The sequence below is a fragment of the Ambystoma mexicanum genome, chromosome 8 (genome assembly GCF_040938575.1).
Source record: "Ambystoma mexicanum isolate Mex_15411 chromosome 8, UKY_AmexF1_1, whole genome shotgun sequence".
In the NCBI taxonomy this organism is placed as follows: domain Eukaryota; kingdom Metazoa; phylum Chordata; class Amphibia; order Caudata; family Ambystomatidae; genus Ambystoma; species Ambystoma mexicanum.
Genome location: NC_090929.1, coordinates 1,455,120,586 through 1,455,147,269, shown reverse-complemented (window position 1 = coordinate 1,455,147,269; position 26,684 = coordinate 1,455,120,586). Strand labels below are relative to the sequence as shown.

Genomic DNA, 26,684 nt, shown 5'->3' with positions numbered 1-26,684 from the left:
CCAAGAAACCCTCTTCATTGACTGAGGAGGTGGAAGGGGGTGCTGACAGGGTAGCGGGAGGCAGCTGGAGCCACTGGGTACCCAGCCCATACGGACGCAAAGGAAAGCTGCCCTGCGCAAATGAGGGGTAGACTGTAGGCCACGTACCTTGTTGAGGCCAGTCCGACCTTGACACTCGTTCTTCGTGGAATTCCTGGAATGGTGTCAGACGGGTGCCTCTTTCTGGCATGGTGGCCATTTTGTCAAGCTTCCCGTCACATGCCTGGGACGTGTTGCTCTGCCTGCTGGGCCCGGCCTCCTCCAAGACTCTTGCGTGTGGATCACAAAGCCTACCTTGCTCCTCGGGCCTAGGCCCGGTAGGTGTGACACCCTCGACTTGGGGATCGGTAGAGCTGCGTTTAGGCGCCCCCTCGCACATAGTGCTGGTATTGGGGCAGAGCCCCATGGGTGAAGACCTGGTAAAAGAAACTTCCGGTCCCTCAACACTGTCACCGGGAGGATCCGAGGATCTCTCGGCCCAGAGGCCAATAGCATCAGCCTCTGTGCATGTGCTGGTAGAAGGACCTGACCGGTCCCTCACACGCGGGAGACCCCCTGGGAAGGAGTCTCCCTTGCGGGTTGCCATGGAGAATATTGGCCCTACCTTAGGCCTGGTTCGATACTTCACCAGATTCTTGAGGTCCTCTGGAGGCGACTTCTGGAAGAGCTCCCTCCACCTGGCTTGTCTGTTCTTCAGCGCTTACGAGGACAGCGAGTCACACGCTGAACAAGATTGCCAACCGTGGTCTGGGCTAAGGCAACCTAGGCAGATGGTGTGGGGGTCTGAAATTGGAAAGTCAGTTGCAGGATGGACACCTGCTGAACCCTGTGGAAGTTGACATGCCCCGTGGAGGGGTATGACGCCCGAGGACCGAGTAGCTGAATGATAAAAAGACAAATAAAGACAAAGAAGAAGTATCCGCGTGTGGAATTACATGGCCGAAGCCAAACCCAGGAGCGCTGGTGAATTTGGGCCGTTCCTGTCTATGCGGAAAAGGGGACTGAGGTGTGGCCCCAGAGGGCAGCGCATGCTCCCTGGGCCGAACCTCGGAGCGCCTCTAATTTAAAAGGGTGAGAAGGTTTTTTCTGGTGAAAAAGGTTCCGTCTCGCATCCCTTGGAAGGGGCGCCCATGCAGTATGGAGGAAAGGGGGCGGGACGTAAGAGTAATGTAGTTACTCAAATGCCACAGAGTAATTCTTGGGGCATCACCACTTTCCCAGAACTCTCCTGCCTCCACAATTAATCAGTGGGAGACTGTTTGCATCCCCTCCGCAACCACAGCTCCTTTTCCTCCTCAGGTGCTTTCCCTTGCAACTCTATGATCTGTAATATATGCAACTCTGTGCGGAACTGTGGTCTCTATACACTCAGTTAACATTGTTTCTGGGAGATAGGCTGCCAACTTGGTCGGCTGGTCTGCAGCCATGTTGTCCTTAGAGATTCGTGGCATTAGTATGGGTGGTGCATTTGACGACTGCCACAGCATATGGTCACGATAAGGCTTCAGTCAGTTCATCCAAGTCTTGCATGCTGCACTGGAGAGCCATCTGCCCTTTGAAACCCTCTCCTCTTCCACCGAAACAGACCAGCATGCACCGTTGTCGTGACATACGCCAAGTCTGAGTACATAGTGACACGCTGCCCTTCAGTGGCGCTCGATGCCTCGATGAAAACGACAAGTTCCACTCCCTGAGCCGAATAGGGCATATGTAATCTATTCATAAGAATTTCATGCTCCCCCCACTCCATGTTTACCGCATACCACTGCCGCCCCTGTGTGCCTCCGTCCTGCCTTCTGCCTTCTGATCAATTGTTGATGACCCATCAACATACAGTATATCTTCTTCCATCAAGGAACTGTCTCTAGCTTTAGATTTACCCACCTCTTCACCCTGAATGTAGCACAGTCATGAGTATTCAGCTCATCAGTGGATCCCTCTGTCAAAAATGTGGCGGGATTCACCGTTCTATGATGTTTGGATATTTTCATAGGCAGAAGATCTCCGAGTCATCAAGGTCAATTTAGACAAATAGCAAATGTTCCACAAACAAGGTAACAGAGCACCGCCCCATGATAATTGTGGTACTTTTCTCTATTGCAAATGCAGCTGCTGCAAGTGCTTATTCGCACGCGAACTGTCCCTGCATGACTCAGTTGAGCAGCCCACTATAAAGAGCCAATGGCTTGTGGCCCATTGTGCTCTTTTGCGTCAATACTGCAGTCATGAGCCGTCCATCAGAGTGGGAAAATAAATAGAACTCCTGTGTATAATCCGCAGTTGCTAAAACAGTGGCTGTGCAAATAGCTTTTTTCAAGTCCTCAATTTGACTATTGCTTTTTTCAGTCCATTCCAATTTACTGTTTTGTCTTCTGTCCTTCTCTGAGACTTTGGAACAGCAGCCTTTGTAGGCTGTGTAGTCTAGGATTCATGTCCTACAATAATTACATAAGCCCAAAAACTGCTGCATTTCCTTGACAGTACTGGACCCAGCGGTGGCGTGTACTGCCACCGCCCTATCTGGTAGTATTGTTTTCCTGTTTGCAGAGATAAGTTGCCCCAAATATAGTACCTCCTGTTGGCAGTATTGTAGTTTATTTTCAGTCCAGAGGAGTCCAGAGGATTTTCCTGGAGCTCGGGTCGGACTTAAAGACACTCACTCGATTCTGGTGTTCCTCTCCCTGGCCTTTTGGTTCCTGCAGCAGCAATGGAAGTACAGCCAGCTCAGAGAGGATTTCCAGATGAGCACGTCCTGGGGGTCGATTGGTCCACCAACCCAAAGGGAGAAGTCGTCCTTTGCAGGCCTTCTCTAGTCAAGGCGAATTCAGAGCTTCAGCACAGCAGCAGGGCTTAACCCGGGCAAACCAATGGCCCAGGAGTTGCAGCAGGCGCCTCTTCCAAGTTCTTCTTTGGATTCCTTAGTCTAGTGGTGGACTCTACCTTCCAAGCAGAAAGCCTCGCCTTTTATGCAGGTTTCCCATTAATTCGGAGCCTAGCTGTCAATCACACAGCAGTGTGGCTGTCCTCGAAGGACAGCCCTCCAGCCAATCACCCTTGGGTGCATTCTTGTAAACAAGGAGACTATGCACAGGGAGTTTCGGACACCTCCCTCGCTTTCTGCGATGCCCGACACGCTGGAGCCAAAGGCGGGTTTCACTCATGAATCCCGCCGAAGATAAAATTAACAAAAGGGACCAAACCTGGTTTGGCACAGAGTAAATCTCAAGAAGGACCTTTCCAACAAGAAATTGCGGAAAAATCAGACCGGGGCCATTTTGACAAAATGGGCACCCATGGGTGCTTTACTGCAGCTGCAATTGCAGCCCATGGTAGAAACACATGATAGAACAAAGTAAACCACTGCCACCAGCCATTAAATGTAGAAATGTTAACATAAAATAGGTTACATGAGAAACAATACAAGTAACCCCTCCAGCACCCTATGGTAAGCTAGTGTTTGTTGGGTCTAGAAAGTTACACAATTCAAGTAAAGTCAATTTAACTTCACTGCTCTTGGAAACAGATTCACCAAGAGAAGGTATTTAAACCTTTGGGAAATCTAAGACTTCCCTGTGCCACTGCACTGAAGGGGTTGTGTGTCACAATGTAAAGAAGATGCCTATGGAGTTTGTCAGACTCCAAAGTCAGAAAGAAACAGTCCAAATCACAGAAAAATACATGAGTGGGAAAAAGGTCTCGCTCTCTCCAGGTTAGAAATGAAAAGTCCTAAAGTCCAGCAAAAAGACCTGGGGTCTCTAAGGTGGAAGGGAATTACCACATTTCTAGATATTCTCCCTCACACCGTCAAGTGCATGACCTTATTAGGACGTTCCTGACCTGAGAGGGCAGAAAGAAGGTCAAACTATAATATAGTCAAAGAACAAGCGAATATCTCGGAGCACTAGCCATGTTTAGTAGCCATACACGGTAAAGGCGAGAATGCACACTTGAAAGAACGCAAACAATGTAAAAAATATACCTGCTGCCACCAGCTTGTGTTTAGGCACATGTAAAAGTAACAAAAATCCCAAATGTAAAAATCTAGGATGAACAAATGTTTCCCTCATTGCACTGCATTATAGGATGCTCTGCGCAACGCTAAAAAGTTACAAAAATGTAAAAGATAAAAGGGAAACAGTTTACCAGTACTGATAGCCTGAAGGACCGCTCAGTTTCCTCATAACAAATGAGGAAAAGGGAAGTGAAGCGGATGGCTTGACTTTCCTTTAACAAGCCAGAGAAGGTTAAAAAAAAACAAAGCAAAAAGACTGAGTGGACCGGGGGTGAGGGGAGAAATTATGGAGGTTGCCAGAAGAAATCTTTTCACCTACCAAAAAGTTAAAGTGGTGCGAGTGGTATGCAGCCGATCATATAAATACAAATTGGACCTCATCTTGGCAGAGTTTACAATTGCAGATGACTAGCAACAAATATTTTACATTACTGGGACAATTATTGCCATATATAATTTTAACACATTGTAACAAGTGTCACAAGTACATAATAAGGATTGAAGTAAACTCTTATTTTCAATGCAAATAAAAGCTTGAATGGATGATCTCACCTCATCTTTTGGATAGTAAGGCCTTATTGTGTAAACCTTGGATGTCGGTGTCAACGGAGGTGGTTGAAAAAAGAGGTCATTTGCTCCTTCAATTGGCAGCAAACGCTGTGGGAAATAAAGACAAAATCTGCAAACAGCTGAGGAACGTTATGAAATGCATACAATTTTCACAAAACTGGAATATGCTCCTGCAAGCACACTAGAAGAACAATAACAGTTCTTCAAACGAACAAGTTACCTACCAACTGGTAATGTTCTTTCGACTGGATGTTCCACCAAAGTATTCCTCATCTATGACATGTAATGTCAACAGCTGTACTGCTTTGGAAATTATTTCGGCAAAGGGAACCCTGCGTCGATGGCATTGGGACGATGTCCCTCGAAGGCCTCCATCGAGGGTGACATCATCGGATGTTATAAGTAGCAGGCACAGCGCCCATAGCCTCAGTTCTTGTCCCCCCCCCCCCTAACAAAGTGGGGCACACGTGCCTATAATACAGCATTGACTGCACTTAGCCTTGTTGGAACGAAAGCTGCAGTGGCATGGGAAATTCTGAAGAGGGGTAGGCTGGGAGGGCGATGAGGAATACTTTGGAGGAACAGCCAGTCGAAAGAATGTTACCAGTTGGTAAGTAACTTGTTCTTTGAATGGAATGTGTCCTCCAATGTATTCCTCATCTATGACAGACTCCCAAAGCAGTATCCATGAGTGGAGGGGGGAGAAGAATTTAGACATGCCCAATTAAACGGCAGAGTAAAACACTGCCTTACCAAAGGTGACATCCTGAGCATGGGAAGTATCCAGGGAATAATGCTTAAACGTGTGTATGGAAGACCACGTTGCAGCATCACAGATGTTCTTAACCCGTACACCCATCTGCAGGGCTGTCGATGTAGCCAGGCCCCTGGTGGAATGAGCCCGTAAACCCTTAGGAGGGTCCTTGCCAGCAAACTTGTAGCATTAGGAAATAGTGAGGATGATCCACCTAGACAAGGTCTGCTTAGAAACATCCTGGCCTAATCGGTGTGCAGTATAGCCCACAAAGAGCTGGTCATCCACTCTGACCTTGGGTATTCTGGAAAGAAAAGCTCAATGCCCTCCTAGGATCCAACCTATGGAGTCTATCCTCGTCCTTACTAGGATGCAGAGGAGGATAGAAGGCGGGGAGCACCACCTTTTGACTTCAATGAAATTCCGACACTACCTTAGGTAGGAAGGACTGACGTACTCGCAATACAACCCTGTCCTTGTGGACAAAGGAAAGGGTGGCTTAGAAGAAAGTGCCTGCAACTCGCTCACTCTACAAGCAGAGGTTACTGCAACCAAGAAAACAGTATTAATTTTCAACAATCTCAACAGACAAGAGTGCAAAGGTTCAAACTGAGCACCAATCATACATTTTAAGACCACTTTTAGGTCCCATACCGGCACCTGAAAAGGCGACGACAGGAACACATTATTGAGCTCTTTCAGGAACTGAGTGATCAGTGGAATCTTAAAATAGGAGCATTCTTCAGACGAGCGCTTAAAGATTGAAAGCGCTGCCAGGTAACTTTTAATGGTTCCCACCTGAAGACCCCTGTGGGCCAAAGAAAGTAAGAAGGAGATAACCTCGGGAATGGAGCACTGAAAAGGATTAACATTCTTTTCTCTGCACCAGTCGCAAAACTTACGCCAACGGTACAGGGACTTCGTTGCTTGCTGCCTGGCTGAAAGCAACATCATCATGTCATTCGGGAGGTCCCAATCCTTATATCTCAACCGTTTAGAAACCATGCGTGAAGGTTCAGAGTCTTGACCTCTGGATGGAGAACCCGACGACCTTCTCGCTAGAGAAGATCCGCTCTTTGGGGAAGACGTATTGGATGACAGATGGACATGTCTAGAAGGTCCGGGTGCCACGCTCTCCTGGCTCAATCAGGGGCAATGAGTATCATGCGGGTCCCGAACCGTCGTAACTTCCTGAGAACTTGAGGAATGACGGGCATTGGAGGAAATGCATGCAGTAGCGGGAATAACCAATCCACAACGAACGCGTATCCTAGAGCTCCTCTGAGGAAATTCTCCTCGAGCAATACCTTTCGCACTTCCGGTTGGCACCGGTTGTGAACAGGTCCACCTGCAGGGTTCCACAAAGGGCGAAGATCTCTTGAAGGACTTCCTGAGCTAGTTCCCACTCGTGGGAGACTGCGCTTTGCCTGCTCAGAGCATCCACCACCATGCTCTCCTCTCCGGCCAGATGAACTGCCGTTAGGGAGATTCCTTCTTGAATTGGCCAGAACCAGAGCAGCATTGCCTTTCTGCACAGAGGGAGTGACCCTACACCACCTCTTTTGTTGAGGTAATGCATAGCCACCGTGCTGACCGTCATTAGCAGGACATTCTTTCCCCGTACAGACGGCAGGAAAGCCTTCAGTGCTAGCCTGATTGCTCTCCACTCCAAAGGATTGATGTGTTGTTTGGACTCTGATGGAGACCAAAGAGCACTGACGGTCAGATTATTGGCATGAGCCCCCGCAACCCGTGAGGGAAGCATCTGTCACTACCGTTACCTCCGTCCACAGTTGCCAAAGAGGCTCTCCCTTCATGAGATTTTCCTCACTGGCCCGCCACAGAAGATCCTGAGAGATCCTGACAGGATCCGAAATCGTGCCTGAGAACTGGGACCATTCAATCCGGAGAGCCCACTGAAGGGATCGCATTCTCAGCTGGGACTTTCACCAGAAAAATGCAGGATGCCATGAGGCCGAGCAACATTAAGAATTAGAGCCAGAAGAGTTTGAGCTTGTTGAAACTTGGAGACCATCTGGAGAATGTGTTGAGCCCTCACCCTGGGTGGAGAACACATCCCCAAGGAAGTGTCCAACACAGCCCTGATGTACTGGAGCTGTTGGGAAGGTGTCATATGCGACTTCTTGAAATTGGAGGGAGAAGCCCAGTTTGTGAAGAGAGAGGTAGGTGACGCTGAGATGATCCAAGGCTTGTTCGGGAGAACGCACCCTGTTCAGCCAATCGTCCAGGTAGGGCTAGACGTGAATCCACCCCCCCCATCCCGAGATATGCTGCCACTACAACCATGAGCTTGGTGTTGACCCTCAGGGTGGAGGTCGACCCGAATGGCAGCACCCGAAACTGGTGAGCTGCCAACTGCGAACCTCAGGTATTTTCTGTGCTTGAGATGGATCGGCACATGAAAATAAGCATCCTGCAGGTCTAATGACACCAACCAATCCTGAAGTTGGAGGGGGCCTGAAGGATATGAGAAAGAGTGAACATCTTGAACTTGTTCTTCCTGAGGAACTTGTTTAAGTATCTCCTGTCCAAGATGGGTCTCAGTCCAGCATCCTTCTTGGGAATCAAAAAAATACAGGGAATACCAACCCTTGTTCCTCTCCACCACAGGCACTGGTTCTAAAGCGCCTTTCTCTAGCAGGGTCAAAATTTCCTGCACAAGGAGCGGATTTGGAACCCTCAGAGTGCTTCACCGGTGGATTATCGTGAGGCTATCTTAGAAAAGGAAGGCAGTAGCCATGAGCTATTGTTTCCAGAGCCCAAGCATCTGAAGTAATGGCTCGCCACTCTTCTAGATGTTGAGACAGCCTGCCCCCTACTGAACAATGAGACAAGGCTTCCGAGCGGATTTGAAGCGGTTGCGGCAGCGCCGGATGGTAAAGAGGCTGCTGCTTGAGCGACCTTGGCACCTCTACCTCATCCACCACGAGGAAACTTAAGTTGGCCCCTCTGAATGGCCATCCCTCTCGCCCTTCCAAATGAGGAGTAGTAGCGAAAGAAACCTTCATTGCTGTCCCCTAGGGCGAAAAGGCAGAGGTTGTCGAACAGCTGTACCCAAAGATTTGGCAGCTGATTTGGCGGTCTGCCACCTCCCAAAGCTCTCGTCAGCCTTGCTGCCAAACAGATGCGACCCATCAAAGGGCATGTTGAGAAGATGAGCCTGCACATCTGGTGCAAACCCAGACTTCCGCAACCACGCAAATCTGAGCATCCTGGTGCTCGTGCCCATGGACCTCCTCCCACTATCTGCAGTGTCCAACCCAGACTGAAGGGATTCACACATGGTATCCTTGCCATCCTTCACAATAGCTAGAAAGCCATCCCTTTCTTCCCCTTGAGAATAAGCTCAGCCACTAAAAAGATGTAATTCCACAGAGTGTGCGAAAACTTTGTTAAGGCACAGGTGGAGTTGGCTGACTTCAACGCAATAGTCCCAGTAGAAGACACCTTGCGTGCCCACCCATCCATGCGCTTATCGCCCCCCCATATGGAGGGATGGTAGCGTACTCTGCCTGCTTTGAGGTGGCTGTAGCCGCCTGAACCACCAAACTCTCCCGAGTAGGGTGTGTGGACAGGCAGCTGTGGTCGCTACAGGATGGGCGGTATTTCTTTGTAAACTACTTGTTCACCGTCGGAATACTCTCCGGGGTGTTCCAAGTAGCAGCCACCCACTTTTGCAATGCCATATGAAATGGTAACACCGGGTCAGTTCACGGACCCCAATCCGGAATATCTGTAAGATCATCTTCATCAAACAGCACCTCAGACCTGGCCCAGCCCAGGTACGCCACAACTCTCAACATCAATCACCGATAAGAGGAGTCGGCATGATTCCCCCAGATCCGGTCTACCAAATTCCCTCTCAGGGGAAGTGTCAAGGCCACTGGCATCATGCAAGGACTGACACAGATCCTCCATCTGACTCTTCAGAAATGAGACACTCCGGAACACCAGGAGTCCCATAAGGAAGACCAAAAGGCCAGACCTCCTCCTCAGACCTTTCTTCGTCCTCATAAATGTCCAGGAGAGACTTAAAGAAGTCCTTCCTTGGGAGAGGAGTACACCTCTTCTCTGTAACAGTCTTCACAGACTTAGAAGTAGCCTTCCTCCGAGGGTCCACAGTCACGGGGACCTCCACCGGTAAATTCAGCCCAGATGGCATCGAGTCGATGGCTCCTTCGGCGTCGACGGCCTGGCCGGGGGGGCAAAGACCGGACATGTGCACCCAACTGGCATGGTGCCGACACCTTTAAGGGCTTAGAGGATTTTACAGGTTTCAATGGTTTCGCTGGAGATGAAGACCTGGACCTGGCACTTCTCTGGTGAACCCCTGATGCCTTATCGCAACGGGGCCTCGAAGGGTCCCAGTGTTCATCACGCCATCCACCCGGGCTGAAGGCGCGCGAGCTTCCGGCCAAGACAGTTCCCTGCTGGCTTTGTCAGAAGGCGCAGACGGAACTGTGCCTTGCGATTGAAATACCTTTAACATCTGCACCTGGAAAGCATCCCACTCCTCCGGGGTCCAGGATTTGGTGGGGCAGGTCACCTTTGTGGAAGAGGACGAGGAAGGCGAACGGTGACATCGCTTCCTGGACCGTTGTTACAAAGAGGACGAGTGGCGCGAACCACGGCGGGACCTGGAGCGCCTGGACTTCTTCCGACGAGGAGAGTCCCCTCTTGACTAGTCGGTCGAAATAGCAGCCAACTTGGATTTATGGGGCTGGGACACCCTTCCTACCTTCAATTTCCCCTTACATTCCTGCAAGGCCTTGGCAGTCAACGACTGGCACTTCGCGCAGTAATCCGTCACGTGATCCTCGCCCAGGCACCACAAACAAATTCTGTGCGGATCCGTAATCTACATCTTGGAGCCGCAGTCCTGACATTTCTTGAAGCCAGACTGCGGGGTCGTTGGGGTAGAAGAAGAAGACATGATACAGTAATTTCACAGTAATCACGAGGCGCGCCGAGTTTTACGAAGCAAACACGTTCGCGGAAAAAGAAACTGAGGCTACGGGTTACTTATAACATCCGATGACGTCACCCTCGACTGAGACCTTCGAGGGACATCGACTCAACGCGCCTTCTGCCGAAAAAATGTCTGAAGCAGCACAGCTGCGGACACTACATGTCATAGATGAAGAATAAGTTGGAGGACAAAATCCATTCAAAATGCACAGATCAGACACGCTGCTACATTTCTAAATTGAAAACTTAGATTTAAAAACATTATTACATAAACATACTTCTACAGTAAGTGTCTATCTCAAATATGTAATTTCCAAAGCTAATATAACATTTAAAATTTATGTTTAGAAACCAACTTGATTAGACAATGACAGGTATCAAGGAGGAGAGGAATGGTCTGAAGAGGGTTATCTAGCATGAGGAGACCTGCAATTCCTACAGAAATTACCCTCAAAGCGCAGCAGAGCACCTGTGAAAAGGAAAAATACAGCACTTGAAAATCCATGAACAAATTCAAACAGAACATCGGCTTCTCCACAAGAGGCCACTGACTAGTTGATAGGCTCATTAGGATAGTTAATTTAACTTAGAAAGCAAATTTACTCTGTTCATGGAATTTCACCTGGCAAGCATGCGCACGCTCTGTGTGCACTCACTAACGCAGATAAAGATGCTAGGCACCCTGCAAAGGAACCATGTGTAACTGAAGCCATCATTGACCTAAAAATACCTTTTTTCCTCATATAAATTTAAAGAAAGGAGATTTACAACCAGAAAACCTTCAGCAGACCAATCCTCTCAAACCCTTTATTAGTTAAATTTAAAAAAAAAAAAATATTCATTCAGTTGTGAATTTATATTTGATACCTGGAACTCTCCTGCTAGACCACCTCTAAAGGCCCAGGGTTCTTGGTCTCCACTTAAGAACTGTGCTGAAGATTGACTACGACACCCTGTTGAGATCAGATCCAAGCGGAAAATGTTACGAAAAAGGGGATTTCCTGGTGATCTGAAATGTCCAACAAACTCATACATTGTGGAAAAAGCTCTAAGCTATTCCAAATTTTTAGGAATGTGTGCCTTCCAAATATTTCAACATGTGTATACCAAAATAAAAAGGACCTAGTAAATGACATTACATGGCAAATATTTTCTTCCACAAATTGTCAAAGTTATTCTAGTGCATCTGTGACAAAACCACAAACATTACCTTTACACAATGATATGCAGAGTAGTCTCATATGTATACATATAGTATCAAGTCCAAACACAAGTTTTGACTTGGGCATTATCATAGACCTATGAGAAACAATCCTGTCTGAAGTCACATTTTATACTTTTTATTCCATCAGAAAAGGAAGATTGGCAAAGACATAACTAAGATGCATCTGCATAGTTTGTGAATAAAGGGCCATGCTATTGTTTGATACAGCAACAAGACTTCATTCAAGGGATTGCCATGGTTTGTTTTTCCAATACAACCATTCTTCCTTTAGATGTGTCAAGCTATAACAAACCTAAATTACTGTAAATATTAGTTCAATTTATAGGTTGTTTCTTCAACCCAATAACTATGGCACCTTATGAATTTACTACAGCTATGTAAATAAATGCAAAGTTTATTCAAGGGGATAAGCACCACATAGTAAATCAAAAAGGACTGAAGCCGTTGCACAAACTGCAATTCCGCACTTTTCTGATGAGATAAACAGTGAAAAATTACTGCCCTTAAAGTGCGGCGCAAATTTACATTTCCAATGGTAACACCGGCACACCAGAACACTCGTAAATGCTGACAAAGTCAAACAGTCTCAAAGTTTTCCACGTTTTGGAATGGACAAATGCAAAATTATTCATTTAAATAGGTATTCAGAAACAAACTATGAACATTGGATGGATACACATTTTTTTTAACTAACTCATTAAGTGAGATTTTCAGAAATCCAATGGTTTTCAAATTTTGTCATAGGGTTGCAGAAACGTAGGACGAGGCTTGGACACAGCAGACTATGAGACTGTGAGACAACCAGAATTTACAGACACTCTAGTAAAATGCTGTGTATGTGAAGAGCTCTGAAAATACAAAAATGGTTAAAGCCTTGTATAGTTACAGTCGCAGCGCAAATGTGACTTCGCTTAACCTAGCTGAGCTGCCTAACAAAACCTTTAATTTATATTATTAATCACGACAGCACGCTGTGTACATCTGACGAAGTCCATCCACTAGCAGAAGAAAATCGTGCTGAGGCTTCTCCCATCTGTACACAATGAGGAAGACACAATAGAATTCATTAGTAAGCAACTGTATTATAACAACCTTTGAGCTTTGTGACTGAGTGTTAACTGGGCTGTGTAGAAAAGAAAATGGTGCTTTCAGTGGACCATTTGCACAGTACCCGTCATTGCTCATTATGGTCATAGCAAATTGTGAGACTTTCAAAAGAATACAACAATGGGAGAGCAATTACATTTTATTCAGAAACAGGTTTGCAATATCATGCTGCATGTCAAAAGAAAGGTTGTGCAATGGTTAACCACTGTCAATGTAGCGACAACATACAAAAAGCTGAATTACAAAACCACCAGCTTTGCTGCCTGCTATGTAAATCACTGCACAGCATGATCTTTGCAAAATGACAACCCTGCAAACATTACCTGGAGATGGTGCTGCTCTTTTTGGGCTCAACCCAATGATAATGTGAAACTGCAAATGTCATAAATAAGCAAATGTTCAGTTTCAAGAACTGGATGATTGCCATTTGGGTTAACCATACGTTAGCTACTCCACCTACAAATTGTGCTCTTTGTAAAAATAAGCCACTTGCACCAGAATAGCTTGTGCCAAAAATCTCCTGCGGAAGGGGCGGGAAGGACTGTCTTCCTCTTAGCATACCCCTTAGAAATCTGCTTTTACTGTTTTGTTAGAAACTTCAAATAACGTTATGACAGAGCAAGCAGCAGAGAGCTGGTAGAGTTATGTTTACGAGATTTACTTGAAAAATGAAAAATGGATTTAAGATGTTAAAACCCAGCCTAATACACATTCAGTCACAATATAAAAAGTTTTAAAAATATTCCAAAAATGATATTCATTCATTTGCATTAGCTCAAGTAAAGCATGAGAAGCCTTTGTTTCCAAATGCATGAAACAAAGACCACATATATGAACTGGAGAATTAGGTTATCCATCGTGTAGGAAACCTTTTAGTGTTTCCAATATCCATTTGAGGAAAACATGATTTTTTTAGATCAGACTGTACCAGTTTGATTTCAGTGGGTAAGCTTTTAACAGACCATTTATCCTTCAACGAATCACATTTAAGCTAAAACCCAACAGATCATGACTAATGTATAACGAATGTGAGAAAGGTACTTACAAATTAACGTGAATCAGAAACCTCCCAATATCTTAAAAAGTGAAAGGCATTTTGCATTGTTTCAAAGCTTTTAAGCTACTTGAGCAAATGCACTAAGAACTTGGAAAAAGAAAAAAAAAAGAAGGAATGCTAACATACCTAACCACTGTACAAACGACTTCACCATTGAAATAATACTCTTGATATCCCACACATAGGAATAGAGATCATATAGAATTGTCCGGTTTGGGCAATTTGAAAGTCGAGTAAACATGGTCATCACCACTCCACACATAGCTTCAAATTGTGTTGCTCGGGTTCGCCATTCTTCAATCTTTAACAAAAATGCACTGATGTTAGTTAACATGATTACAATACACCTTTCAATACAAAGCAAAGTGTCATTCACTTGATTTAGAAGGCTAATTGCCAAAATGACTTGATTTACAAATAAAACTGCACTTTTCAATTGAGATCAATTCCCAAGAACAGCAATGCAGCCAACTGAAAAGGCAATGGATAAACAAGTCAATGTAAGTATTTCCTGACCTGGACACATTCACTGGTATGTTCTGCAACCCTTAAAACGACTCCTTAGGGCCGAAATCACTGAACGCTTTCCAATGGGTTTTTGCCATTGTAAAAAACTGAATTCGGCTCTTAGTGAGAAATAAAACATTGAACACAAATTTAAAGTACAATTTCTTGCATTTCAAGTATTCTGGCATGTACTACACCATTCTAGCAGTTGACAACCCAAGCCACGCACTTGTGACTCAACAGTGGTCCGCAAGCAGTACAGCAAAGGCCTTTGGAACTTAAACAAAATAATGGCAGTCTGAAAAGTACACAACTCCATGTTGCCCCTTGTAGAGGTGGGCAGATTGACTGCACAAAAAACGAAACAGACAAAATATCCAAATAGTTTGGTGCCACTGTTACCCATGAACAGTGGTCTACAAAGATTATCCATTACAGTAATCATTTTTACAGACATGCTGCTGGAGATTGTCATTACTAAGAAATCTCCAATGGTTCCTGTACAAAAATAATGCAATGTTCCAACAAAAAGGAAGTAACAAAGGGGAGGATCAATGTCAACTAGCATGTTCGAGAAAAACAAATGTAAAGTAAGGAGAAATTACTTGCCTGTAACTCCTTTTCTCCAGTTTTGGTATCTTTTATAGAATCACATGCTGTTGAGTATTCCCTGTGGCAAATCCTTTGATGTCGTTCCTTCTCCTCGAGGGGGAGACCCTTTCTATGAGGCCATGGAGGTGGGGCAGTTGCCCGATAGTCCCCATTGGGGTGGAACTCACCGGGTGGATCTCATGGGGAGGGATTATTCCTCCTCCGGTCACCCATGTTCTCCCATGTATTTTTGCTATAGCAATAGTACCACTAGTACTGGGACAAGGAAGATAAGGACCGACTGCTGAACTGTCACCTCTATATACTGAGACGAGGAAGAAGCTTTGCACTAGAAAGAACTTAAAAGACCATTGCATTAAGCAGTCTAGCTTTTGTGTTCCATGGAACTTAAAAAGAGAAGCAAGACTAACAACGTTGTCAGTCCCTCCCTGGAGGCACTGTAAGGCAAGCACTGTGCAGACAGAAGCGCTGGATCTGCAGCTACTGACCGGGACATGGCGGAAGGAGAAATGGTGTCCCTACCTGCTTTGAGGAGGACCGAAGCCTGGAAGAGATTGAGGCTCCCAACGCGGAAGAGCGCAGAGGAAGATGGTCCAGCAGGAACACATAGCTGGGCTCCCAGGAAGTACTAGGGAGACGCGTACAGCAACATGCGAACATGAGACTGCAGAAGAACCGTCGGAAGACGCAAGGAGGTCCGAGACCGAGGTGAGTCCATACAGAAGGTACATGGGTGGGCTGAGGACCTCAAGGGCACTACAGAAGCCAATGTACAGGGGTATGGGACCAAATACAAAGGGGTCGAGGACCCGCAAGAGAGAAACCAATGTGAAGGGACCGCAAAAATGAGAAAGCGTAATGGAGACAGTATTTCTGGCAGGGGAGTGTACCAGGGATATTGTGAAGAAGCAGTCAAGCATACCCAACCGTGCATGAGGACAAGGTCCTCCATCAAGCCCTCTTCTTCGTCACAGTACCTGGTAAAGTCGAATACCAGGTCTGGTCAAGCGAGTCATTAGTGGGGCTCAACAGGGGCGTTAGAAAGGCCAGGGGAAGGGAGACATCCCCCTACTTGTAAACTGTGTTTGTCCAGAAGAAGGGAGTCATTCTCCTGGACTCAGTTTAATTCATTTGAAAGTGTAAGAAATAGAAGTAGGATATGGACACAGGACGGTGGACTTTTTAGCTACAGACATTCTGACAGCTCCTTAGTTTTGTTGAGGCAGGTAAACTATTAGAGTTAGGGATAGTTTGGTGTCCTTCCTTCTTTTGGTATGAATAAAAGTCTTTGCTCAAAAGCATTCCACCTGTATCATTCTCCTTGTTCCACACCCTTACACCAATCAGGCTGGGAATCCTCGGCAACAATAGGCATTTTCAAAGAAATACCCGTTTTTGGGTCATTTACCCTTTAGCCAATACGCAGTAGATCCACCCCTGGAGGTCATCTTCAGATTCATATAGCGTACATAATGGTCCAAAGATGAGCCACGTGTGCAGTAGGGTCGCATGTGAATCTATGAAAGATACCAATGCTGTGGACAGGAGTTCCAGCCAAGTGACTTATTCCTTCTCCAGCATTGGATTTTTTCATACGTCTACATGCTGTTGAATAGACTTAACATCAGTAAAAATGCATTGATAAGCACATACAGGTATGTAGGGAGGAGGAGGTGAACACGTTTTGAAGGACAGCTTGTTCAACTCTGTTCTCCTCTGCATCATTTGTCAATGCAGTAGAACTTGGTGAGGGTATGCAGAGACCTCCTTGTAGCCGTACTGCAGATATCTGACAGCAGCACTCCTGCCAGAAGAGCAGTGGTAGAAGAGACTGCTCTCGCAGAACACAAAGTGGCATGTTAGTGTGTGATGTCATAAAAGGATACCAGCAGACAGCCCTCTGGAAATTAAAGACCCTTGCAAGTAGCATTAGGCCCAAAGGCAACAAAAAGCTGTGATTTTCAAAAATATTTGGAAGGATCCACGTATTTGAGCACCCTCATGAGATTTAGGGAGGGAAGAGAGAGTTCAGCAGGTGGTGTTGGAGAGCTAAACAAGACAGACAGGACCAGGGACATGTTTAGGTGGAAAGAGGAAGGCACTTTCGGCATGAAAGTGAGGATTGGTCCACAGGGTGACCTTATCTTTCTAGAAAGTAAGGTACGGTGGTTGTGAGTAGAGCGCCAGAATATCCTGCACTCTCCCAGTCGAGGTGATAGTCGCCTGGATGACAGCATTTATATTGGCTAACGTAATGCTGGTGATGTGCAACAGCTTGAATGGCCCCATCAATTTCGAAAGAACGACTTGCTTCCTAAGCAGGGGAAGTCTTGCGTACAGAGATGTATGAGCCAGGCTATGAGGCGGAGCAAGGATGGAGCACCTTGTCCTTGACTCTGGAAAGCCACTTGTTCAATGGGAGGGACCAAGGAGAGAGCTAGAATATCGGATAATCAGAACTGCAGTGGCCACACAGGCGCCACAAGGATCAGTATGAACAGCTGCTGCTTGGCTGTGTGGAGAACTCTTGGAATTACCAGAAAAGCATACATGAATCTCACGTTCCATGGTAATGTCAAAGCATCTACCTGGCTGGCTGAATAAACCTGCTGGCAAACAAGTGCACTTGGAGATGTTCATTGTGGTGAATAGGTTCAATTTAGGCCTGCCCTATTTGGAAGATGACTTTCACTTTGCTTTGTCGAAGCTCCCATTCATGGCAGGAGTGGAGCTCCATGCTAAGGTATATTGTTAGGTAAGAATTTGCATGGTCCAACTGGTGTGGGACTTTACAATTTGTACCTCTTGGTATTCGGTAATGCAGCTTTTAATATAAGCCTGTACTACACAAGTTGACAGAGTGACTGAGCAGCCAGGCTTATCTTAAGAGGGGTAATGTGAGCTGTAGAGCTGTACAATGAAACTAGTAAATACAGGTATCCAAGTAAACACACACTTAAAGTTATAGTATTCAACAAGGGCAATAAAGTAGGAGAGTAAACTTTTCTTATGCTAAACATATTCCAGCCCACTGTGATGTCATTTGAGGCCAGTAATAGGACTTATTTGTGACCACCATTACAATATTGAGTTTCAGGGAGGGAAAAGGGAAAGTTGGATCAGAACATACTTTGTATGTAGTAAAACAGATTCTGCCATAAGAATGTAGGCTGTCTTTTATCCCGGCAATAATAGTGTTCAACAATTAAACTTGCACAGGAACAAGCATTGCCAAAGCCAATAGGCTCAGAAGGGGGCCTTTAGGGAGCTAGGGCGGCCAAAGTCAATGGGTCAGTTTAAAGTTCTGATGCTCTCTTAAAAAGGTTTCAAAATAGTCAGTAGTTCAGTAGGAAAATCACAGAAGTTCAAGAGGAGCCACCTTGAAGCACAAGCTGGCAGGCCAGTGCAAGTGAGTTGAGGTCAACTCAACGGGTTTAAAATAGTACTCACCAAGCTAGGAAGCACCACAATTGGCAGAAGGTAGATGTACCCAAAGCCCCACAGTACCTGGAAAATGAAGAATTGGTTCCAGCTGGATGCCTTCCTCTTTCAGTGTAGCAGACCCTTGTTCCTAGTCCGTGGTCGTGGTGATTAAAGGGAGGACGCATGGTGGGCTTCTGCGGCAGTACGTGAGAGGGACTCTGCAGTAATGGATTGTCCTTGATTCAGCTGCCTTTTGTGTCTTTGGCCACTTTTTCAGAACACCAAAGAACTAACCGCTATGGTTGATACTTCAGTCCTCGACTCTGGTGAGGGGACTCTGGAGGAAGATTTTCTGTTTCTGTAGGGTCTTCTGGATGCCCACGAGGTTTTGGCCGGATTTACCCTTCCGAAAACAATGCACTCGATGATGGTCAGGGGTCCCCGGGCATTGGGATGCTGCAGCCTTGGAAAGTCAAAGCAAGTCGGGGGTTGCGCCAAAATGAAGCTCGTCTCAAGGCTATTTGGTGCCGCCAGCCCAACGGAGGATGTCGTCCCTTATCGGTCTTCAGTCTAAATGAAAACGGGGTGAGCACAGCTGCACGGCTTCCAGGAGGGACCTGCCGGCGTCTCTTCGCAACTTTGTCGGATGTTGTCCCCCAGTGGTTGACTGACTGTAGTCCCAAAACCTTGCCTTTTAAGCAAGTTCCCATTCATTCACAGGGCTGTCAATCAGAACTGGTTTCACTCAGGCATACCCAGAGACAAAGGACAGGGACGTTTCTGTCCCCCCCTTCACTTCGTGCATTTACAGACACACTATCACGGCAAGTTGTGGGGAGGATGGGTCCTTTCCCTCATTTTGTCACTGGCAGTCTAGAGGGCCTGTGACTTGTTGCGCAGGCTCCAACAGCCCTGTGACATGAGCCGCTGCAGTGTGAGCAGCTGCAACGGGCAATTCTCTCTCCCCAAGAGGTGCACTCCTATCTAGGGACTGTGGTTTCTCCTTTCGGCTTTTCTTCCCCATTCTGCACCAACGCTGCTTTTCTTGCTAGGCCTTTGCTGATGGTTTTTCTCTGAAAACAAAGACATTGGCCAGTATTTCAGTCTAGAGACAAGCCTGGAGAGAAGGGTCTGCAAACAAATGTGACATATGGGGTGAGGAGCAACAGGAATAAAGGCCCCTCTGCTGCCACCATCCACCTCAAGGGTAGGGACTGGCTATGGATTGCTCCCTGTAAGGCCTCCCACCCCCAGCTGAGAGGGATTTTTGTCCCCTCTTGACAAGGCCAAGATATTCGTAAATTCCACAAATCGCACATGAAACTTCAACACCTAACCCCACCACCTCTGGCCGCAGAAAATATGGCTAAAGGAAAGTCTGGGATGCTGCCATAGAGTACTGTAACTTCAGAGGGAAAAGCCAAGGGCCTACAGTTAGAGTGCCCAACTCAATTCTAACTAGTCGATCCAACCACATTAGGTCTCACCCAAAACCCAGTTACATTTCTGGAAGAGACTATTAAGTTCCCAGAATGATATAGAAACTAGACAAAACAGATAATAAAAAGGGGAAAGGAAGTGTTTCGTAATATTTGTAATTTAGCATTTTTGTACCACCAATAACTGTTAGGGAGAATTCTCAGTAATGTGCTAATTCCCTCCATTTTAGAGACCCTCTCCCCCCCACCCCCCCCTAGCAACTTTGCTGGATTTTGAGGACTTGATTTCTTTGAGAGAAGAGAGAGAGAGAGAGAGAGAGAGAGAGAGAGAGAGAGAGAGAGAGAGAGAGAGAGAGAGAGAGAGAGAGAGAGAGAGAGAGAGAGAGAGAGAGAGAGAGAGAGAGAGAGAGAGAGAGACCACCTTTTTTTCCCCACTCGCTCATGTACTCTTTTGGTTGTGGAGTCTGACAAACTCCATAGGCGGCATCTTTTACATTGTGTCACACAGCAACTTCAGTGCAGTGGCACAGGGAAGTCTTTCAGATTTACCTAAGGTGTAAATACCTTCTCTTGGATAAACTACTGTTTCCAAGAGCAGTAAAATGAAATGTACTTTACTTACAATTGTAACTTTCTAGACCCAGCACACACTATCTTACAATAGGGTGCTGGAGGGGTTACCTAGTATCCCCTTTGTCTAGCTTCTCATGTAACATTTTTGTGTTACCCTTTCCTGCCTGAATGGCTCGTGGCAGTGGTTTCATTTTAACTACCGTGGTGTGCATTTACCGTGGGCTGCGTTCGCAGCTGCAGTCAAGCACCCAAGGGTGCCATTTTTGTCAAAATGGCCACGGTCTTTTCACCATTTCTTTGAACTACCTGCAAGTCTAATCAGCTTGTGCCACTACATTTGATTCCTCTTCTTCAAAAACTTCTAAAACACTGTGCAAAGACTTTCTACTTACCTACAAAGAAGTGCTTCAGCTCATATAGAATTTTGCCTGTTGACTTTGGCTGAGACTCTTTCACTGAAGGACTCTTATTGGGGGGGGAGGGGATCTGAAAGTATTTGCCTGCTTAAGAATATTTGTGGTCTCTTGTATGTTCTGAATAACCTTTTCCTTTTACTTCTTACTATATGATTTTAAATGCAACCGTGATATATTAATGTCCCCAGCACCCTACAATTGAAATCACCTGAGGGTGTAGGTAGTGTCTGTGGGCCATCCCAAAAGGGTATCTACTGATTTAGAGATATTAAGATTGTATATTTCATGAAGTGTATTTGAGTGTTACTGTTATATTGCTCCCTTCTGAAGGGTTATTCTAACTGATGAATAAATTACCTTGAGTGTAAGGTTTGAATACTTGTAACTGTAAATCTCTGTAACTGTTAGGCAAAGTTTGTATGCAGTACCCTCTGGGAACACTACAAACAACTGACTACAGGTATAGGCAATCCAACCTTTGGTATACGCGTGTACTACACAGTTTTGCTTATCTCAAGAGGGGACATGTGAGCTGTAGTAGAGTTACACAAAGATTGTTACAGGTATTCAAATAAACTCTTACACTCAAGGTTTCTTGCATAAACAATTAATTTCTCAGTCAGTCATAAAGCCTTCTTCAGAAGGGAGCAATAGAATAGTAACAAATATATTTCAATACTGTACACTCTGAGTTTCTGGATCAGACAAGGCCCTTTTGGGATGGCCCACAGACACAACCTATGTCCACAAGTGACTTCAGTAACAAGGGTGCTAGTGGCATTAATACCTTACTGTTGGCATACAGAGTACTCTTTAAAAAGTAAGTAAAAGACAAAAGTTATTAGAACACAAGAAATACAAATAGTCATAAGCAGGGCAATTACCTTCAGATAGCTCCGAGAAGAGTCATTCAATTCAATAGGTTAAGCCAAAGTCAATAGGCCAAAGTCTTTGTATTGGATGCAGCACTTCAGGTAAGTAAATGGAAAAGTCTTTTCACGTCTTTAAGAATAAGAAGAATCAAATGTAGGGCCACAGGCCGATTAGACTTGTGAGTTGCAGAAGTTATAAGCACTTCCACAGTATGAGGTAAATTCTCTTAGGCTAGGTTTTACAGTACCCTAGTAAAGAAGAACAAGATGCAGCTGAAGACTTCTGTTCCTGTACAGCTCTGCAGATCTCACGGTTCCTGGGCCTCAGTCGTGGGGACAAGATGGAGGACTTCAGGGGACTCCTGCACTGTATTGGCACCGTCAAAGCTGGCAACCGGCAAACTTTACTTTCAGTGGCTGTTTCGCGTTTCAGCTCCTTGCGGTACAGCAAATGGCAATAAGCGTGGTTCCTGGCTGTAAAGGTGGACTTTCCTCACATCTGAGGTCCTGCATTCGACTAAAGGGGGTCAGGCTTGGTCAGTCCTGCTTCGTGTGAGTCAGGAGGATCTTAAAAGCTTTAGGCCAGCTTACAAGCAACGCACACAATCTGGTGTCCCTCTAACTGGCTCTAAGGTTTCCTGCAGCAACTCAGAGGAAATTCAACCAGCTCTGAGATGGGTGTCCAGGTGACTTACTTGGGAGCTGATTGCTCCTACCAACTCAAAAGGGAGAAGTCGTCCTTTGCAGGGCTTCACCCGGCAAACCAACGGTCCAGGAGTTGCAGCAGCAGTTTTCTTCAAGCTCTTCTTCGGTTCAGAGACTCGCCTTTTTTTCAGTTCTTTCCCATTCATTCCAGCCTAGCTGCCACTCACCCAGCAGGGTGGCTGTCCTTGCCGGACAGTCAGCCAGCCAATCACGTCAGAGTGCATTTGGGTCTCCTAGGAGACTAAGCACATGGAGTTTCGGGCACCTCCCTCACTTCCTCCCCACCCCAGCCACTCATACGCCAGAGGTGGTCTTCAGTCCTGAAGCCCGCCCAAAGGCATAGAAACAAAGGGACCAAACCTAGTTTGGCACGCAGAGAAACTCTAGAAGGACCTTTCCAAAAAGATGACAGGACATGTTTGAACAAAGGGGCTTAAGGCGGCATCTCGAAAAACATGGCTCCCGTGATTTTTAGCTACTGGTGCTCGCGGTCGGGAAAAATCATGGTAGTTTGTTGTAAAACCAATGCCACCAGCCATTTCGATAAGAAAGGGTAGCATTTGACTGCTACAAGAGTTTCTAGACATAGGGGATACTAGATAACCCCTCCAGCACTCTATCGGAAGATAGTGTGTGCTGGTTCTAGGAATTTAAAAAAGATTAGTTAAGTCAAATTTAACCTTCCATTCTCTGGGAAACAGTAGTTTATCCCAGAGAAGGTATTTAAACCTTTCGGGAAGTCTAAAAAGATATCCCTGTCTCACTGCACTGAGGGTGCTGTGTAACACATGAAAAGATGTCTATGGAGGTACCTTAAAACTCCATAATCAAAGAACACAAGAGTAAAACACATCAAAATACATGTGAGTGGGGAAAAAAAAAGGCTCACACTCTCTCCAAGTAAAAAAATCAAGTCCTCAAAATCCAGCAAAGTTGCTGGGGGTCTCCAAGGTGAAGGAAATTAGCACATTTATGAGAATTCTCCCTAATAATAGGTAAGAGCTTTGAAACTTGCCTTATGCATAGGCTCAAAAGGAGACCCCATAAGTCTAGTCAATACCACATTTAGGTCCCATCCGGGAGCTGGGATAGAAATATAGAAATGGGGGGGGGGGATGAATCCTTATAACCCCTTCCATGAAAGCCTTAATAACTGGTTATTTTCCACCACAACACTTTCTGTTGTGAAGTAGTTATCCAGAGACCGTTCCCCCTTGTATCGGTTCTGGAGGCGTAATCTTGGCATTGAGCGTTCTCCAGAGTTGCAAACAAGGCGATCTCTGGGAAACCCCATTGTGCGAAAACGTTGGAGAGGATGTCTTTGTGTAGTTGCCATTCGTACTCTTCGGGCAGTGGAAAGTCTATGCCGAGCAAGTCCGCTAGAAGATCGAGTTCCCCTGGAACATGTTGAGACAACAGTAACATCCTGTTTTTGAGAGCCCATTTCCAGGTGGACCTACCAGCACTTTCCTTTCTTCACTGGGACGGAGCCCTTCTTGACACAGACGCTGCAGGAGCAGCCAGCACCGCCTGAACAGCTGATCCCCTGTCAGGACCATAGGGCAGGTCCTGCATCCCTCAGCTGCTATTACCGGATCTATTCGTGCATCTCCTGAACCAGAAGCACACCATTGCTTAAGGTGAGCACGGCCAGCCTCCGCAGACCGCGTGGATTGAAATAAATTTGCAGCCGCACGTCCCAATGTTTTGTGTATGTTGGGTTGCTAAGCAACCGCTCCAGGCCCGCTCATAGGCCAACAGGAGCCACCTGAAGGTGTCAGCCGGGCCCCCCTCCTCTAGGCCCCACGAACATAAGGCCCACCTGTCTGGACCGGTACGGACACAGAACTGAACGCATTGCCCTGCGGACCAACTTCTACTATTGCCACTGTCAAACACAATAGAAAACATCGACTCCCCTCCCTTACGCCTACGAAGTTACCGGACCTGTAATCCATCATCATATGAGGTCCCACTAGGTCTCGGCAAAGACACCCATTACACCGTTCCCACAAGGTGGTAAGCGTTCACAATATTATACTGAGTTAATCCAACCTACTACGCCTCAGTTAATATAGCGCGGCTACCTGAAATCGGTACTGGGTTGGGATCACGCACACCCTATCCCACCTCGTCTTAGTAACAATACTTAGCATTGTTCCAAATTCCGCCATTCCTGTTGACATTTGTCTTTTGCTGCACTGCTTTTGAACGTGCCCACTCTTGTGTACTTTGCCTCCGAGTAAACCACATTCTATCATATGTGCCCATCTTGAGGAGATCTGCCAGTTGGTAAACTATAGCTAAACTATAGTGAAACTGATAAACTATAATAGAGTGCACCTACGTGGCATCACATCATTGTATGGTCTGTGTATTGTTGCTTGATTTCTAGTACCCACTCCCTATACTCGCTCGCCCTTTACCCCATGTACCTGCTCCATCTAGCATGACTTTGACTGCATCTATGCACAAGCCTTAGAGTTAATATCTATTTCCTTACATCTATCACTAACGTGGCATTATTACAATTTTACTCGACACATGCCGTACAATTACATTTGCATTTGAACCTTTCTTTTTTGATGTCTAAGCATATGCCCCAATATGGTCCAAATTGTACTAGTTATGCTGCCTAATGTGTACCAGATCTTACGTACCCAGATTATTGCTGAGCTTACTCAAGGAGCCATGTTATTCTAATACAGCCTAACTGCATGCTGACCTAAACTGAATTAATGTTGCCTAGAATACTCCAGGATGCATATTGCTTGCATGATCATTTAGCCGGTTTTAGGAGTTCCGTAGCCTAACTATCGCCCAGTTCACTCCAAGAGCTATACTGCTTAGTTGCACTAGAATCTAGGTTATTCATAGACTTCCCTACTCATACCTAGACTTATATTGCATCAGTTATTGCTCTATGCTCCATGCCATGGATACTATACTGTATCTAATCTGATTAGACCGACACGTGCTCCACCACGTACCAGCTGCAGTCTTATAACATGTATGCCTCGCTAGTGTTACCTCTGATGGGCTTATTCTCAGACACAAACCAACACCGTTTAACTATACATCTAACACCTCTGTATTACCACTGGCTAACCATGAGCTATACCAATTACCTACCACAAGGGATTAAGGCTACACCTTCCCACCCTCGCTTATATACAACCACTTGTACGCATCAATAAGGCCTACCAAGTTTTTGCCTAAGCTCTGCCTAAGCTCTAAGCTGCCCAACAAAGTTCTTATGAAAGTTGCAACCCCCCCCTTTGCCTCTATCTAACAGGACACCAACTGCCTCCATATCCACTTGACATCTGTCAAACCTGCAGCAAAGATTCTGTTATTGCCAAGAAGACCAGGTTTTCAGCTGTGATTAGGTCAGCAACGTCTCTCGCATGAGCCACCATTGATCTGGCATTTATTAATGCGCCCTTAATTGTGTGGTGCCATTAGTAGAAGTGGCACTCAATTTATCCTGTTTCCTATTCTGATTGTAGTTATTCGAGGTTTTAGACGCGTCTTTGCTATGTGCAATTGAGTTTTTTGGTAAGGTTAGGCAATGCTTGTTCTTAGTGGGTATCATTTTAAGGGGGGTGTTGAGCAAAGGCTTGTGACGAGTCAGGAGACTAGAGCGGAGTATTGTTTCTGTCATTAGTAGAGCAATGATAACTACTGATAACTACTCTATAATAGGAGCTGACAGGATTGATTCTAGAGGTGGCAGCATTGCCATTATTGCAAAGTCCAACCTAGAACTAAGACTAGCCGCTGTGCCAACATTTTCATCCTGTGAATTATTCACAGGCAAAATACTGATTTCTAATTCCCGAACCCTAACTGTTCAACTAATATACAGACCTCTGGGGTCTATTGGTACCTTTGAGGAAGACATGACAACACTACTATCCGATAATACCAAAACTTCCTCTTAAATACTATTACTATGAGACTTCAATTTAGGATTTAACTACCCTAATGATCACCAAGCACTAGTAGTAGCTAACGCCCTTACGGAACATGGCTTTAACCAAAGAGCTACCCATGACAAAGGAAGGACAATAGACTGGGTAGCGGACCTTAACTGTGATACTGCAATCACTTCAATCACACCTCAATCATGGACGGACGATTATCTCTTGTTATTGATTCTCTCAGCTAATATCCTTAAAACTAAAATCGAACCCAATAGTGCCTCCATGCCTTACGAGGAACAAACTGAACATTATGGTGGACGCCATCATGCAGTCCCTATCCTGAATTCCTTAGAGGACACTACTGACCCAAATATGCTAGTAGATGCCTACAATTCTACTATGACGAACGCCCTGGACATCATCGCCCCACTTAAAATGCGCAAAGGCAAACCAAGAGC

At 45.8% G+C, this 26,684-nt stretch overlaps 1 protein-coding gene across 1 annotated transcript in view; it reads right to left on the bottom strand.

Moving 5' to 3' along the window:
- Window positions 1-26,684, bottom strand: part of OGA (O-GlcNAcase) — an 867,474-nt gene that overhangs the window by 228,339 nt on the left and 612,451 nt on the right. Inside the window, exons 10-12 of the mRNA XM_069611624.1 lie at window positions 13,880-14,054; window positions 11,232-11,317; window positions 4,604-4,708 (exon numbers count right to left, since the gene is read on the bottom strand). Coding sequence (XP_069467725.1) covers window positions 4,604-4,708; window positions 11,232-11,317; window positions 13,880-14,054 — 366 coding nt within the window. The remainder of the gene's footprint in view (window positions 1-4,603; window positions 4,709-11,231; window positions 11,318-13,879; window positions 14,055-26,684) is intronic.